At 38.0% G+C, this 16,407-nt stretch overlaps 1 protein-coding gene across 1 annotated transcript in view; it reads left to right on the top strand.

Annotated features, from left to right (window-relative positions):
• Positions 1-16,407, top strand: part of SGCD (sarcoglycan delta) — a 394,307-nt gene that overhangs the window by 171,707 nt on the left and 206,193 nt on the right. The window contains exon 3 of the mRNA XM_030328591.1: positions 1,421-1,522. Within this exon, the coding sequence (XP_030184451.1) occupies positions 1,421-1,522 (102 nt within the window). The remainder of the gene's footprint in view (positions 1-1,420; positions 1,523-16,407) is intronic.

Here is a 16,407-nt window from a genome sequence, read left to right as displayed (position 1 = left end):
TAGAATTATGGTTGCTAATCAGATGACTTTAAAATGAAGAGATTGTCCTGAATTATCTAGGTGTGCTCAGTGAAATTGCAAGGATCTTTAAAAGTGGAAGAGGGAGGTGGAAGATTCATTGTCAGAGTCATCCAGTCAATGTGAACTTTGAAGATGAAAGATGCCATGAGCCCAGGAGCGTGAGCAGCCTCAAGAGCCTAGAAAAAGTCAAGAACTGGATTCTCCCTTAAAACCTCCAGGAAGGGGTGCAACAGGCCTGCTGGCACCTTGATTTTTGCCCTTTGAGTCCTGAATCAGACATGTACAAAACTGTAAGATAATGAATTTGTGTTGTTTTAAGCCACTGAGTTCATGGTTATTTGTGATAGTAGCAATAGAATACTAATATATTCCATTTCTTAGAATGTGTTCTTCCTATAAAACTGAGTTCTCGAGCCTCTTGACCTAACTACCAATTTATAGGTAACACAGGAGACAGAAGAACACATTGTGTGAAATTATGGAATGCTCAACAAAATGTAAACTCTGGGCAATGCTGTCACAAAAATGATATGTTTTCTTTACCGAATAAAGTATGTATATGTGTATGGATGTGAGAGAGAAACTGACTGACTTAGGAGACTTTCAGGAGATGATCTAGTATTTCATGTACCAACTAATTACAGCAGGGAACTGGATCCAAATAAGCAAATGTAAGGAGAGAAAATTTAAATGAATGAAATTTGAACATTGACACTGAGCATTAAATGATATTAATGATTTTATTTATTTTTTGTTGTGATGGTGGTAGTGATGGTTATATTTAACCAAATGAAATGAGTATGGTGGGTAAAGTAATGATAGCCATAAGTGGATCATTGTTGAAGACAAATGACAGGTACACAGGTGTGTGCTATTTACACTTTCTATTTTTGTATACATTTTAATATCTCCATAACAAAATATTGGTAAAAATGTTGGTAACTAATTTGACTTCTTAAATATTTTGTGAGAAAAACATACCGTGTCCAAAAACTGGATTTGACCATGAGGCTACCAGTTAACAATTTCTGCATAAAGTTTTGGAAACTGGACCTTTTTCTTTAACCTGGGGAATTATCTTTTTCTTCTATCCCGCTCACCTCCTGGCTCCCTTCTTTCTGCACTTCCTAGCAAAAGGGCTTTCTTCATCTGTGCTAGTAAATGACTAGGGGGCATTACAGATTGCTTGGAATAGAATTTTCTCAGAATAAGTGAGCAAAGAGGGTAATATGCATAATTGCATTGAACAATACTTCCTAGTGTTTTATTGGACCTCCTCTCATTTCACCCTCTCAAAAAAAAGGGGGCAATAACTTTGTTTCCGTTTTTGAAAGCCTGAGGTTTTTTCGAAATATTGGCTAATTGCATTTTCTATGTTATATCTGTGCTTCTATTTCAGGATGGAATGGGGAACTTGAGAATCACAGACAAAGGTCTAAAACTAGAGGGAGACTCCGAATTCTTGCAACCTCTCTACGCCAAAGAAATCCAGTCCCGACCAGTAAGTTTCTGCTGCAGGAAAAAGGAATGGTTGTTTTTCTTGACTCTAGATCTGGGGAAATTTATCATCAGCCATCAGCAGAGTATAGAGGATTATGGGAAGGAATGGTAATATAGGTAGTGAGATATGCTCATATCTGAAGTCTCAAGCATAAGCACTTGCTGTGGTACCGTAAACGATGATGATGACCTCTCCGAGCCTTTCTCTATTCCTGCCAAAAAGAGGATAATAACCTCTGTTAATGAACTTTTCTAGATTCTGCTGCAAATAAGCCAAGAAAATAAATGTGGATGTGCTCTAGGTACTATACAAATCCCAAAAGTATTGCTATCATTTTTTAATTGCCAAGTGCTTTAGATACTATCTTTAGAAACACAGAAGTAAAGAACTAGAATGTTGTTTTTCATTAAGAATTTGGACAAGGTAGCCAAGGTTGGTTAGAATCAATTCGGTAATCAGCAACCATGCTCTGAAATGGTACTAATTACTCTGGTCTGGTATTAATCTGGTATTAATGCTCTCTGTTCCATGTACTTTGCTGCTTTGCAGGCATTACCATTACCTAATTTAATCCACAGATTTGTCCATAGGGTTGGCAATTATTGTCGCCTCAATTTTACAGATTAAAGAATTGAGCCTGAGTGAGGTACTGTGTTCAAAGCCACACACTTACGAAGTAGTAGACCAGGGACTCCAGTGCAGGAAATCGAATTCCAAAATGTTCCTATTAACCAGAGTCTCCTACTTAAGCTTTTTCTCTCATCTGTTATTTTTGTCACGATAGAAATGATTTCTGGTTTGCTTTTATTAAGCAATACGATCAGAATTAATTTTTGCTTTTGAGTGTTTTTTTCTTCTCAGTTGGTTGTTTCTTTGGCTTTGTTTCTGTGTTCGTCTTTTTGGTGGGGTGGTGGAATTTGCTGTCTGAAAAGGATTGTTAGTGCATGTGCTCTTCTGGGATTGGTCCATGCCCACCTGCAAACAAAGAGTAATGTGAAAGCTCCCCAAAGTGTTATTTGCATGGCGTGCATCAATGGGCATAATTAATGAAATTCAGCAACTTTATGCAGTGGGTACTTTTATCTGAATGCTGTCTAAACTACTGAATTCTGTTAAACTGGATGCAACTACTGAATTGCCAATAAGTTTACTTCCTTGTAAATCTCCCTCCCTAGTAAAACGGAGGGAGTCGTGATGTTAAAATTATCAAAAAGAGAAAATCACTTCAGCAACCCAATCAGTGATTATAAAATTTAACTGGAACTCGTAGCACACTGAGTTAGCACTAAAGTACAAAGAGTACTATATTTATAGTATCTCTCATCTTTGAAGAAATTACATCCTAGAAGGAATCATGAGATAAGATTATAATAAGGAGGGCTGAGTGATGATTCTATGTTGAACTGAATGGAAATAGTCAATTTCCAGCATTTAAGAAATCACTCTTAGAAGCATTGCTTCGATCTGTATTTATTTCTCCCAGCCTGGCAAGTTGGTTAAATCATCTTTTGAGTTACTAGTTGTACTTTAGATTAATCTTACCTGTATTAAACTTGTTTTGAGTATTGTTGGCACAATGTTCTATTAGTTTCAGGTTAAAAAAAGTGATTCAACAAGCTTATATATCACTCTATGTTCACTACAAGTGTATCTACCATCTGACACTGTACGACATTATTATAATATCATTGACTATATTGTTTATGCTGTATTTTTTATTCCTGTGGCTTACTCATTCCATAACTGGAAGCCTGTATCTTCTAATCCCTTTCACTCATTTTGCCCATCCCAACTCACCGGCTTTCTGGCAAACGGAGTTGTTCTCCGTATTTATAGGTATGATTTGGTTTTTTGTTTGTTTAATCATTTGTTTTTTTCAGATTTCACATCTGAGTGAAATCATATGGTATTTGTCTTTCTTATATGACTTAGCTCACTAAGCAGAATACCCTCTTAAGTCCATCTATGTTGTCACAAATGGCATGATCTCATTTTTTTTATGGCTGCATAATATTTCAGTGTGTGTGTGTGTGTGTGTGTGTGTGTGTGTGTGTGTGTACCAATCTTCTTATTCTGGATTAAACTTTTTAAGTCACTAGTTTTGACTTATGATTTCCTTCTACTGGTGATGACCTCTTTATTTGTAAAGGGCCAGATATTTAAATATTTTAGACTTCTGTTTTTTTTTCTTCTTTACAACTCTTTGAAAATGAAACAATGTTCTTACCTTGAGGGCCACCAAAAAATAGCCTGTAGGATAAAGCTTGCCAAGCCTTCTATATTAGTGATATTTCTGTAAATATATAAATGATCTGGCTAAGCAACATATGGTACAAGAGAGCAGATTTTTTAAATGTTTTTAATATTTTATTTAATATTTTGTTTTATTTAATATTTATTTTACTTTACTTTACTTTACTTTACTTTACTTTACTTTATTTTATTTTATTTTATTTTATTTTATTTTATTTTATTTTATTTTATTTTATTTTATTTTATTTATTTTTGAGAGACAGAGTGTGAGTCGGGAAGGGGCAAAGAGAGAGGGAGACACAGAATCCAAAGCAGGCTTCAGTCCCTGATCTGTCAGCACAGAGTCCGATGTGGGGCTCCAACTCACGAACTGTGAGATCATGACCTGAGTCAAAGTCAGACGCTTAACCAACTGAACCACCCAGGCGCCCCAAGAGAGCAGATTTTAAGATCATGGGTAGAATAATTGATTTTTTGCATAAAATATCCTGACATAAGTTTCCTTGGTGTAGAATTAGAGTCATATAAAGGAATTGAAAAGCGTGTTTCAGAAGACTTGAAAGGGGATACAGGTACATCTCTTAGGCCCACATGCAGGAATTGAACTTTTTGCAAATTTTTAGCCAGTGTATCTGAAAATCAATGGCCATATGATACCAACTCAAAGATATACTTGACAGAAAGCTTAAAAAGTAATGATAACCTCAAAAGTCTTATTTTAATATTGAAATCAGTGAGCTAAATTCCATGCTTTCTTGTCATCACTTAAGGAAACCAGAGTGTCAGAATTGACTGTCTTTCATTGTCCTTAGAAAGTATTCTCCTTTCAAAAAATAAATAGTGAATAGAGCTCTTTAGCTATTCTGACAACAGAATAAATATCTTCTCACTGGAGAAAAGAAAGACCTACAGATATGCATATATAACAAAATCTGTCCGTAAATCACATGAGCTGTTGCTGAAGCAGTGCCCGTACCTATTCTTCTCCGTCACGCGCTACCTGCAGGTTACGGCCATCATCCTATCCTCCTCCACCTACACCCTTGCAATGTCCATCTCTCTCTGCTACCTTTCTCCCTTAGCCTCACATCTACATTGTAGCCAAAGTGGGTGTTTCAAAATGTCAAGTCTCTCCACCTCTTCCCAAAGGATTCTCCATCCTCTTGCCATTGCACCCGGAATAAACTCCTGACTCCTCATGAAGGCCTAGAAAATTCTCTCCTAGATGTTTTTCATAGAGGGCTCCTTCTGGTCATCCTGTTCACAGTTCACATGTGCCATTTAGAAAGACCTTCCTCATTTAGTGTACAGCATATGTGAAACATCACCCTGTTTTTTTTTTTCCCTCCTTGTAACTGTCATCATTTGACATTCTTTCTTGCTTAAGAATATAAATTAGGAAGAGCAGGAGATTGTGCAGATTTTCCCCACTATATTCCCTAACCCTATTGCCATTTCCAGCACATGGTATATGCTCAGTAGATATTTGTAAAATTGAATAATAAATCATTCAAAATAAAGTATCACTTAAATCTGTCTTGCAGAGGAAGCACTCTTAACAGTTTTGCATACCAGGGCAGCCGGGTGACTCAGTCAGGTAAGTGCTCAACTTCAGTTCAGGTCATGATGTCACGGTTTGTGGGTTTGAGCCCCCATCTGGCTCCACACTGAATGTGCAGAGCCGCTGCGTGGATTCCCTCTCTCTCCCTCTCTCTCTGCCCCTCCCCCATCTGTGCTTTCTGTCTCTCTCAAAAATAAATGAATAAACATTTTTTTGAAAAACACCAGGCTAGGCACACCTGGGTGGCTCAGTCTGTTAAGCATCTGACTTCGGCTCAGGTCATGATCTCACAGTTTGTTGGTTCAAGCCCTGCGTTGGGCTCTGTGCTGACAGCTCAGAGCCTGGAGCCTGCTTCGGATTCTGTGTCTCCCTCTCTCTCTCTTCCCCTCCCCTGCTCATGCTCTGTCTCTGTCTCTCAAAAAGTGAATAAACGTTAAAAAAACTTTTTTTTTTTTAAATATCAGTTCAGTGTACATTTTTAGGCATTTCCTACAAGTATATTTTTTAAATAAAACCATACTTTGCATATTCTTTTGTACCTTTTTTCTTCCAAATAATATATTAACAGTAAATTCTCTGTATCTAAATAATTTTTAATAGTTTAAGAGCTTTTTTGAAGCATAATTGATATAGAATAAACTACACCTATTTAAAGTGTGTACATTGAAGTGTTTTTGCATATACATATATATATATACACACACACACACACACACACACACACACACGAAGTCATCACCACAATGAAGATAATGAATATATCTTTCACCCCTAAGAGTTTCTCCCTTACCCCTTCATAGTCCCTCAACCAACTACCAATATGCTTTCTGTCCTGCACATTACTTTGCATTTCTTAGAACTTTACTTAAATGGAATCATACAATTTGTGTATCTGAATAATTTTAAGAATACATTGTCCACATCACTTTATTAAGATCTTTCAACCATTTATTTAATATTCAACTTAAAGAAGATTGTGTGTGTGTGTGTGTGTGTGTGTGTGTGTGTGTGTGTGTTTGCCTGCAATTACTTTTTCTTGGTTGGGCTGGGGAGAGATAGTGGAAGTGGTTCAGGGCATAGACCTTGAGTATTTCCCTTTTGGATGATATAAGAGCACTGAGAAGGGACTAGAGAATAACACACTAAGCATGGCATCCAAGGTAGAATCGGTATCTCTTTGGATTTTCACAAAAAGTAAAAGCAGATATGCTAGATCCAAAAGGCAGGAGAGCGATATCAGAAGCTGATGACTTAATCTATAGGGCTCCCCTTCTTTCAAGCACAGGGGTAATTGCCCGCTGAACAAAACTGGGGTTCTGGTAGCAAGGAATGTGTGGAAGGCCTGTTGGATAGGCAACCAATAGACTTTGCCATACCTACTGAGTTGTAACCTTGCAGGGCACTCACATGAACCTCACACGTAGCAACTTCCCTTCCTTTCTCCATTCTGGCAGTTTCAGCTTATTGGCTTTTTGCTGATGCACCTGACTATTGCTTCAGCCACCCCTGGGAGGGTCTTTTCAGAAGAAGTATCTGCAGTATCATTTCCCTGTAGATTACACCTGCCTTTATTTCTTCTGCCCATTGAAAAGAGATCAGTGCCCTGTTGAAGAAGATTACTCAACCCCTCTAAGTGAGGATAACTAATGGAAGTATTGCTTTTGTGTTTCATTGATCTGAAAGGAATTGGGATTGGTTAAGCAATCCACACAACGTTCAATACTGTATCCAATTTCATTATTGAAGGTTGCAACCCTGTAAAGTCACTACAAATTGATTAGTGTGATAGCAATCACTTTGGAAGATAAATTAATGAGAAAATGTTCATCCCTACAAAAACTTGCATCTGGGAATTAAATGAAAGTCCCAGGACATGCTAGCATTAGCCACATGGATACATAGCTTCTGTAAGTATTGTGCCACTCAGAAAATAGATTGAAAAGGGCACACAGTAAATTAACTATTTTACCATGACATCCAAAGACCAGCCTGTCTCTAGAAATACTACTTGAATGCATTAGCACAGAATTTTGTAAAGTTAAGGGATATAATGCCAAAAAAATTCTGCGTTTAAATGACCATTTCAACATGATGGTACTTTTTTCTTTTTAATTATATTTAAATCCATGTTAGTTAACATATAGTGTAATAATGATTTCAGGAGTAGAATCTACTGATTCATCACGTACATATAACACCCAGTGCTCATCCCAACAAGTGTCCTCCTTAATGCCCATCACCCATTTAGCCCCATCCCCCCCCACCTACCTCCCCTCTAGCAACCCTTAGTTCTCTTTACTTAAGAATCTCTTATGGTTTGCCTCCCTCTCCGTTTTTATCTTGTTTTTCCTTCCCTTCCCCTATGTTCATCTGTTTTGTATCCCGAATCCCACATGAATGAAATCATATGATATTTGTCTTTCTCATCCTGCTGGTTTTGCTTAGGATAATACACTCTAGTTCCATCCACATAATTGCAAATGGCAAGATTCCATTCTTTTTGATAACCAAGTACTATTCTATTGTGTATATATACCACAGCTGCTTTATCCATTCATAATTCAATGGACATTTGGGCTCTTTCCGTACTTTGGTTGTTGTCAGTAGTGTTGCCGTATGCTAATAGTGCTGGCTATTGGGGAGCATGTGCCCCTTCAAATCAGCATGTTTGTATCCGTTGGATAAATACCTAGTAGTGCAGTTGCTGGGTCATAAGGTAGTTCTATTTTTAATTTTTTGAGGAATCTCCATACTGTTCTCCAAAGTGGCTAAACCAGTTTGCATTCCCACCAACAGTGCAAAAGTGTTCGCCCCACACTCATCAACATTTATTGTTGCCTGAGTTGTTAATTTTAGCCATTCTAACAGGTGTGAGGTGGTATCTCATTGTGGTTGTGATTTGTATTACCCTGATAATGAGTGATGTTGAGCATCTTTTTATGTGTCTGTTAGCCATCTGGATGTCTTTGGAAAAGTGTATGCTCATATCTTTTGCTCGTTTCTTTACTGGAGTATTTGTTTTTTGAGTGTTGTGTTTGATAGGCTTCTTTTTAATTGTTAAATACAGTTACAAAGTTTTGGCAAGTGCTACTAGTAGATAGGTTGAATGAACTAATACTAAGGAAACCTTTAACCACAAAGAATCAATTTGGACAAAAGTAGCAGATCCCTACTTTGGAGAGACTGCTCATCTTACTTTGCAGAATGATGCAACTAGATGGTGCTTTTACATAACTTCCCGTGAAGTGACAAAGGAAGAGACACTAGCTACTCTGGGTAGCTACTCTTATAAGTATGTTGCGCCAGGCCTACAGCAATGGGAAAGTTGCAAGTGAGTTTCTTTCTTTCTTTTTTTTTAAGTGAATTTATTTCTGTACTCACTTCCAACTATACTTAGGCTGGGCATAGGGGTCCTAGCCCATTACTATATGGAATTTAGAAGTTTAGGAGAGGAGAGGCAGAAAAAGAAGTTGGAGGAAGATAAAAAAAATTAGTTTACTTTAAGAGAATAAAGTAGAAAATTATTATATTAGACTTGAGATTTATATGTCTTTTAAATTTCCTTATCCTATAAAAACTCACATATTTTTAAGATGTCTTTACTTACTAAAACCTGTGTGTAGAATTATGATATCAAAACTAAATGTGGTTCTTAAAAGTTGCCTGTTCCAAGAGACGGTATCACACCATGGCTAAACCCCTGTGCTATATTGTTGAACTTGGATGGCAGCAAGTGCTACCATTTGACAGATGAGTGATCTTTGAGAACCTTCGTAATTTGGCAAATTCTTATTTTCTTGCTTGTAACATTGGTATTCATGGCTACATCATGGTGGTTGCAAGTAAGATAATGTTTGTGAAGTGCTTAACACAGAACTTGTCATGAAGTAAGTGTTCCAGGAATGGCGACTCCTGCTCTCACCCGTTGCTGATGATGATGACGACAGTGATGATGACCATGACGGTGACAGTAATGTTCACTACCAGCATCATTGTCATGTGGCCTGCATATCACCTGATGTTTGAACTTGCTCTGAACCAGATGGTCTTTCCTCCTCTTCTCAAATGTCATCTTAATGACAAACTCATTGCCCTCCAAGGAAATCTATTTCCTGTTAAATAGCTTTTAATTTTAATTTTTTCCTTCAGTGAATTATACTCTTCCAATGTTCAATTCATTTGTTTCTCATCTTCTGCTTAAATTATTTTAGTACTGGCACAGTCTTTATTTTTTCTTTGTCCAACCTTTCTGAAAAAAAAAATACTTCTATAGCACATATCAATTACCTTACAAATGCTTATACATTTTGATCTAGTAATGACATTTCCACTCATTTTATGATCTATAAAGAGCCAAATGTAATAAAATATTTAAATATTAAAACACAAACACTGGTGTTGTACAAAAATCAGGCTAAGTGTTGGTTCATATTAAAGTCTGAACTCCACATATAAAATGGGCTTTGAGGGTATACCACCTTGTCAATATTCATGAAAGTTGAGAAAATACTGCATTCTCCTTGAAAGTCTGAGCTGGTCATTCTCACTGTGGACTTCTACATTTGGATCTTTCATCTCCTTGTTTAATGGAAAGATGAGGTTTTTTTTTTTAATTCCATTCTGATTAAAAATAAATAAATAAATAAATAAATAAATAAATAAATAAATAAGTAAGTAAATAAGTAAATAAATTCCATTCTGATTTTAGTATGATATGAATTAAGAGTTTTTCCACCAGCTAGAATTCCCAAGATCTATCTGGGGTGGAAGTTGAAGCCTCTAAGAGGTCAGTTAGACCATCATTGCATTTAATGGATGGAGTCCCAAAGGCTCAGAAAGGAGGTAGGGATGTACCCAAGTTCTACCAAGCCAAAGTCAGAATAAAAATCCAGAATTTTAGTCTTCTTCTATATCAACACACTATTTTTATGGTAAATTATTTTCTCATGACACTGTTCAGTACAATAAGTTGAGTGATGCCGGCCATTTCCCTCTCATGGGGAATAACTTCCTGGAAGGTATATTAAGTTCTGGAGGGAATATAAAGCTCTAAAAGAAAGAAAGGGAGGGAGGGAGGGAGGAAGGAAGGAACGAACGAACGAACGAACGGACAAACTGGAGACAACAGTGGATAATGCAATAAGACCAGACTTAATTATGGCTGATCTCATCACTGAGATAATATTCTCTACTTCAGAAATCTATGAGAGTTAAATGAAGTAACTTCAGTGACCCACCTTGTGAACTATCAAGTGAGCTGTTGGTATGAAAACCTATGACAGAAGTTTCACCCTGAATCCAGCTCATAGATCTAGTTTATTGGCCTCACGCAGTATTTTTTTTCTTTTAATATGAATTTTTCTCATATTTAAATGTTTGAAGATTACATATTTTTTTTAAATCTACATTTTCTAATTCTTGTTTAAAAAACCTTTGGCAGAGTGGTTTGATATTTCTAAGGGCTGGAGCTGAGTAGAAGTTGCCTTCTTCAGATGGACATTTGTTCTCTGGTTTGCCACAGTCTCCACCAGGCACTATTGTCTCATACCCAAACTGCTTTAAGGCATTTATTTATATGATGGGGCTCTGAAGTCCCTTGAGGGTACAGCCCTTGGTTTATGGAATAGAGAATGTATAAATCTCGCCATGCAGAGTTCAGAAATTAGGTTGGCTTCTTAAGATCTTAGTCATTTATGATTCACTGTTCCCTAATATTTCTTTTTTGTTTTGGTTCTCTTTTGTGCCCCAGTTTCCCCAAGCAGTCTGGCTCCTGTGGGTTTTGAAATCATATGCAAGCGCAGCGGCAAGGGAGAGCAGCATCAGAGCTTCTTGGAGGCTGAGGCTCTGGCCTGCTACAGCCACACTCTCCCCTCCCTGAGACTCCTAGAGCATGCTTTCTTTGGGTCTCTATTCTCTGACCACTACAGAGCATTACTGGGGAAGAGGCAGATTGGGAAAAGAAAGTTGAAAATTTGGATTCAGCATTCTCTGCATGAGACAAAGAAAAGGTGGGGGTGGCAGAATGTGGGATGGCAGACAAGTACAAGCTTTGTCTGAAGAGGCTCTGTTACAATTTAGTTGCGACGAGAAGAGCCATGTCTCTGGTTAGTTGAGGAACCAAATGAAGGCTGCGGTGGTTTCTCCTCAGCAAGCAAAACAGCTTCAACTCCCAGCTGAACATATTGCACATAAAACAGTATTTTCCATGCCACTTGCATCGAACATGAGCATCTTGCTGTCTTTAATTAAGAAGTTAACTGGACCATGAAGTATTGCCCGAGTAAATAAAAGTGATTTGTACTAAGTCAGAGGGGTGCATAAGGCATCTTTGCATTTCTTTGTTCACACATAAATTATGGAGATTATTAAAAGATGGAAGGGCCATCTATAAGCCCATCTGCACTGGGAAGCTGATTGCCGTTCCCGAAATGTATCTCTCTTTTTGTGTGTTGTAATTTGTTGTGGACAATAGTGTGAACCAGCTGCTTACTCATTTTTTTTTAAAGCAGACAAACAGTCTTGAGTAGATCGACGCTTAATACTATGGTTGGTGTGTTTGTTTGTTTATCCTGGGAAACAGAGATAGTTACTCGGAGGCTTTTGGTTGCTGTAGAATTAAAATGGGCTGATAGGGTTCATGTTCTTCCTTTAATTTGGGAGCGATTGACTGTGTATACTTTTCTTAAATGAAGGTCATGCTGCAAATATAAGAGTTACTGAGGGCTTTGGTCAGATGTTCCTTAGAACTGTAATGGCCATTTTTAGTAGAAGTAGTTCCAAACTTCACATACAATCTGGCTAAGAACATCTGATTGTATGACTTGAGGGCCATTGGTCAGGAAGGCTGCCCCAAATTCTTTCTTACTGCCTGTTGTGATGCCCACAGGTCCACCATGCAGATCTCATTAATTCAAAGACTCAGAAATGTATATTCACACCAACGCCCTACTGCAAATATTCCTTCTCCCCACGTGCATGCAAACTTCCCCAAGGATTTGAGGTAGCTCATAACTACTTACAGTAACATAGTAACAACAGCTATAATGGGTTAAGATCAGGAAAAATATAAACTCGAATAGAAGGCAGAGGTGGAGACAGTGTAATAAAATACGTGAGACAAACTAGAGCACCTGTGTACTTCCTCTTGCTATGCCTGGAGTTTGATTATGGAGATCCAAAAGAGAGACACAGCCTGTTGGATGAAACCCTTCTATGTTTACCCTCCAGAGACTATACAATGTCCTGGATAGGAAGGGGAGTTAAGGCTGGCAGTTCGGTGTTCTAGAAAGTACACCAGATTCCAATTTAAGGAATCTGAATTTTCTTCTTAACTGTCCTGCTGATCAGCACTGAGCCCTCAGTTCTTTATCTGTGAGCTAAAGAGGTTGGACATGATCAGTGGTTTTCTATAATTATTTTTTTAAGTCATGGAGTCTTTTTATAAGCCAAATTTATCCGAAACCGCCAAATTCAGACAAGATGGAAGTTCAGCTGCTATGTCTGTGCCATGGCTGGAGCCCTGCAGCCTGTTTTCTTACCTACCCAGTGTCCCTGTCACGAGCCGCATGATGCCTACGTGCCAGGAGGGTTCCACAGACCACAGTCTGAGAACTACCAGACTGCATGAAAACCTGGCCTTGCTTCAGCTAGGTCTCTGCTCAGATGGCACTTTCTCATGGATACCTTCCTTGATCACTCTGTCAAGAATATATCCCTTACCTACTAGCTTTCTTTTCCTCATGGTGTTATCATATGAATTACACAGGTATATCTATTTCTATCTTTATATTATATGTATTCTGTCATATAATTATATATTTATATACTTAACCTCTTTGCCACCGCTATTACTTTATAATCTCCATGATGGCAGGGACATCGAAAGGCACTTACTAAGGGATATTTAAGAGCAGGCTCTGGAACACCACCTTCCTGGAATAAAATCCTGACTCCTGAGCAAATTCTTTGACCTTTTCTCTGCTTCCCTTTCCTCATTTATAAAATGGGCATAGGAATAGCACTACCTCATAAGCGTATTACAGGATCATAGGAGTTCATTTCTTTCAAATAATTATGTAAATTTTGCTTATAGAACAATACCTGGGTAGAGCACTATATAAAATTGCAGTATAATAATTTATTTTTTGCTTTGTTTCCCATTGCATCCCTTTTTCTAGACTAGTGCATGTCCCAGGGAAATAAAGCAGATTGTGTGATTGTGTGTGGGTGTGTTTAAGTAAGTGAATGGATGTTTTCTTAGGATACTGCTGGCTCAAAGATTCTCTAAAAGCTTCTTGTCTCAGGTAGAGAGACAAAGACAAGTTCTCTTTTATGGGGTCTTATAGATTGATTGCCTGAACCAGCCACACACCACGTATTCTATTATGTAGACGAGGACATGAACAGCTATGTGGCATGAGGCCACAGGCAAGTGGGGCCGACTAGGTGCAAGAGATAAGAGTGATATGAAAGGTACTAAAAGCCCTTCTTCCCCTACTTTGCAGTTTGGCCCTGCTGTACGTCTTGATTCATGCCATCCACAGGCCAATGTGAGCTCCCAAGAGTGGAGCTGTGTGTTACAGACAGGAAAGTTTAAGAGAATGAAATTAGCCCTTCCAGCCCTTCAAATCTTTGAGCTTCTCTTCATCATCACTATGGCATATCAACGTTGTCTAACTCCTGGTTTCACGAACATCCCAGCAGCCGATAATGACTAGTCTGTGCAGGGATGTTTCGTGCTTATCTCATAAACAACATTTGGGAGGGCACCAGAGTCTCCTGTGGTTTGGTTTATGTTCCTTTAATGGTAGGAAGAGTCCTACTTGAGCTAGGTGGCATCTCTTAGCCAATGATATTTGCTAAGTTTTGGGGAGTATGATGGAGAGAGGAGCAAACTGTAAGGAAGAAGAATGTAATGCATTCATAAAAGTTTTATTGTTCTTCACTCCAAAAGGGTTGGCAAAAATATCACTTAAAAAAATTGCCTCAATCAAAACATACTCCTCTCCTGACAACTTTTGTCATACCCAGCACTTTATAATTGCAGTGGATATGTTGCACTGCTAGTCTCAATTTAAAAAAAAAAAAATGTTCATTTGTCATAAACGGTGATAATTTTTCAGGAGATATAATTTCCGAGGCTGGAAAAAAAATGCCTGTTTGTCATATGAAGATATAAGCAACTACTTCCTCTTACTTTGATTCTTTGATCCCCATCAGCAGCTGAGCATAGCCTTTTTGATGCAGTGCTCGGTAAATTATCACCAGCGATGTTTTAAATGGCAGTTGCCTAAATTATGAGTGCAGGACGTTCCATTTCCATGAATGATTCTGTTTTTATCAGCAGTGATTCTGCCTCTAGGCAAATACCAAATGGTCCACCAAGTAAATGAGGCTTTTAAGACTAATAAATATTTTGCAGATGTACTTGTTGCATTTTGGAGAAAGTAGAAGAAGAACCAGTAGACTGATTAAAAAAAAAAAAAAACACCATGTTGAAAAAAATGAGACAAGTAGACTACTCTGTTTTTTCCCCTTGTTTTGTGCAATAAGGTAGATTTCTCTCTACCTCGTAAGCCACAGCTTTCATTTTGTAACATCAGAGTCCTGGAAATAAAAAGTAACATCTCTACAGTAATAGATAAGTACAGATGGCCCGATAATTGCAGTTTTCCAATTTTAAACTGTGTAGATTGGTTTTAGCACTCTGTTAAGGCTCTGACAGTTATGTTAAGAAATATGAGAGTAATGTTACAGAACGATGAATTATCCTTAAGTACCACCCCCATTAATAGTTGAGAAATACATGAATACTCATATCATTGGATAGATGTATAGTTTCAATGTTTGTTTCTCACTTCTGTTGTTAACAGAGGTTTTTCATTTATTTCTCAGCATTCTCAATAATGTTTTTCTTGTCTTCCTGTGTGAGTTTCCTGAGACGTGGAATCCTCCCCATGCTTTTGACTGTTGCCACAAAGAGTTCACTGCATCACAAAATGTTTCTTTCATCATATGTAAGCAGCACTCTGGTTAGGGAGATACAGGAAGAAGTTTAATGAAAAGAAAACCAAATTTGACATTGTATCAGAGTTAGTATATAAAGATGGCCAGTGCCAGCTGGATTGTGCAAGACAATTACCCACCCTCTGTGGGTGAAGTAGTGGGAACTGTTTCTGTCAGGGTTCCTACAACCCCAGCTGGCCCCTGGGCTCATTATCGTGTGGAATCCAGCAATGTGGATTATATGGGCAGGTTACCTGGTTTTGACTTTTAAGTTGGCTCCTATGGCAAAAAGTGCATCTACTTGAAAATCACCCCTGAAAAGTCCTTAACACCACCACAAAGTATAGTATCCATGGCTTCATGCACACAACCTTACACAATAAACTTAAGGCCAGGAAAACCACTGAGGCTAGGCTAAGTAGAGGAATAAAAGACTCTACAGATGCCTGGAGTATTCTGTTGAGGAACTAACAAATTGCTACCAGGAATTTGAGAGTGGTTAGACAATTTTAGTATTGCTGAGGATGTGCAAGGTTTCACTGTGTTCTTTTAATATTGAATATCTGTAACTTTAATACATATTAAAAGATTTGCTGTTCTGGAGATTAAGCGAACTAATAGGTACCAAATCACCTAGCAGAGATTTCTGCCCATAGTAATTGCCCATATGTGTGCTGAGTTTGAATCTAATGTGTTTAGGCCCTCATGTTGTACTAGCTAACGGCCACAGTTCTAATGTAAAATTATATTTTATTCCTTATAGTAACCGTAGAAGGAACCTATCATTTTGATCCTCTCTTTAGAGATGAGCAAATACAAGGGTTAATGGAGAACACACCCCTGACATTCCAACCCATGTTGTCGTGACCACCCATATTCTCAACTGGGATGCATATTACCTTGGATGGTAAATGGTACTTAGATGTAAGCCGGTGCTGTTTACTTGACCTGCTTTCCCTCCAACCCATAGAAACATGCAGGAACCTTGCCAGTTGCATGAAAAGGAGAGCGTTGTATTTCCTTTTGCTGCCAACTGCTGTCTGGCCATTCCTTAGTCCCTTTCAGA

Source organism: Lynx canadensis, chromosome A1 (genome assembly GCF_007474595.2).
Source record: "Lynx canadensis isolate LIC74 chromosome A1, mLynCan4.pri.v2, whole genome shotgun sequence".
Lineage (NCBI taxonomy): Eukaryota > Metazoa > Chordata > Mammalia > Carnivora > Felidae > Lynx > Lynx canadensis.
The sequence above is the reverse complement of the archived record's forward strand: the minus strand, read 5'-3'. Positions and strand labels throughout refer to the sequence as shown.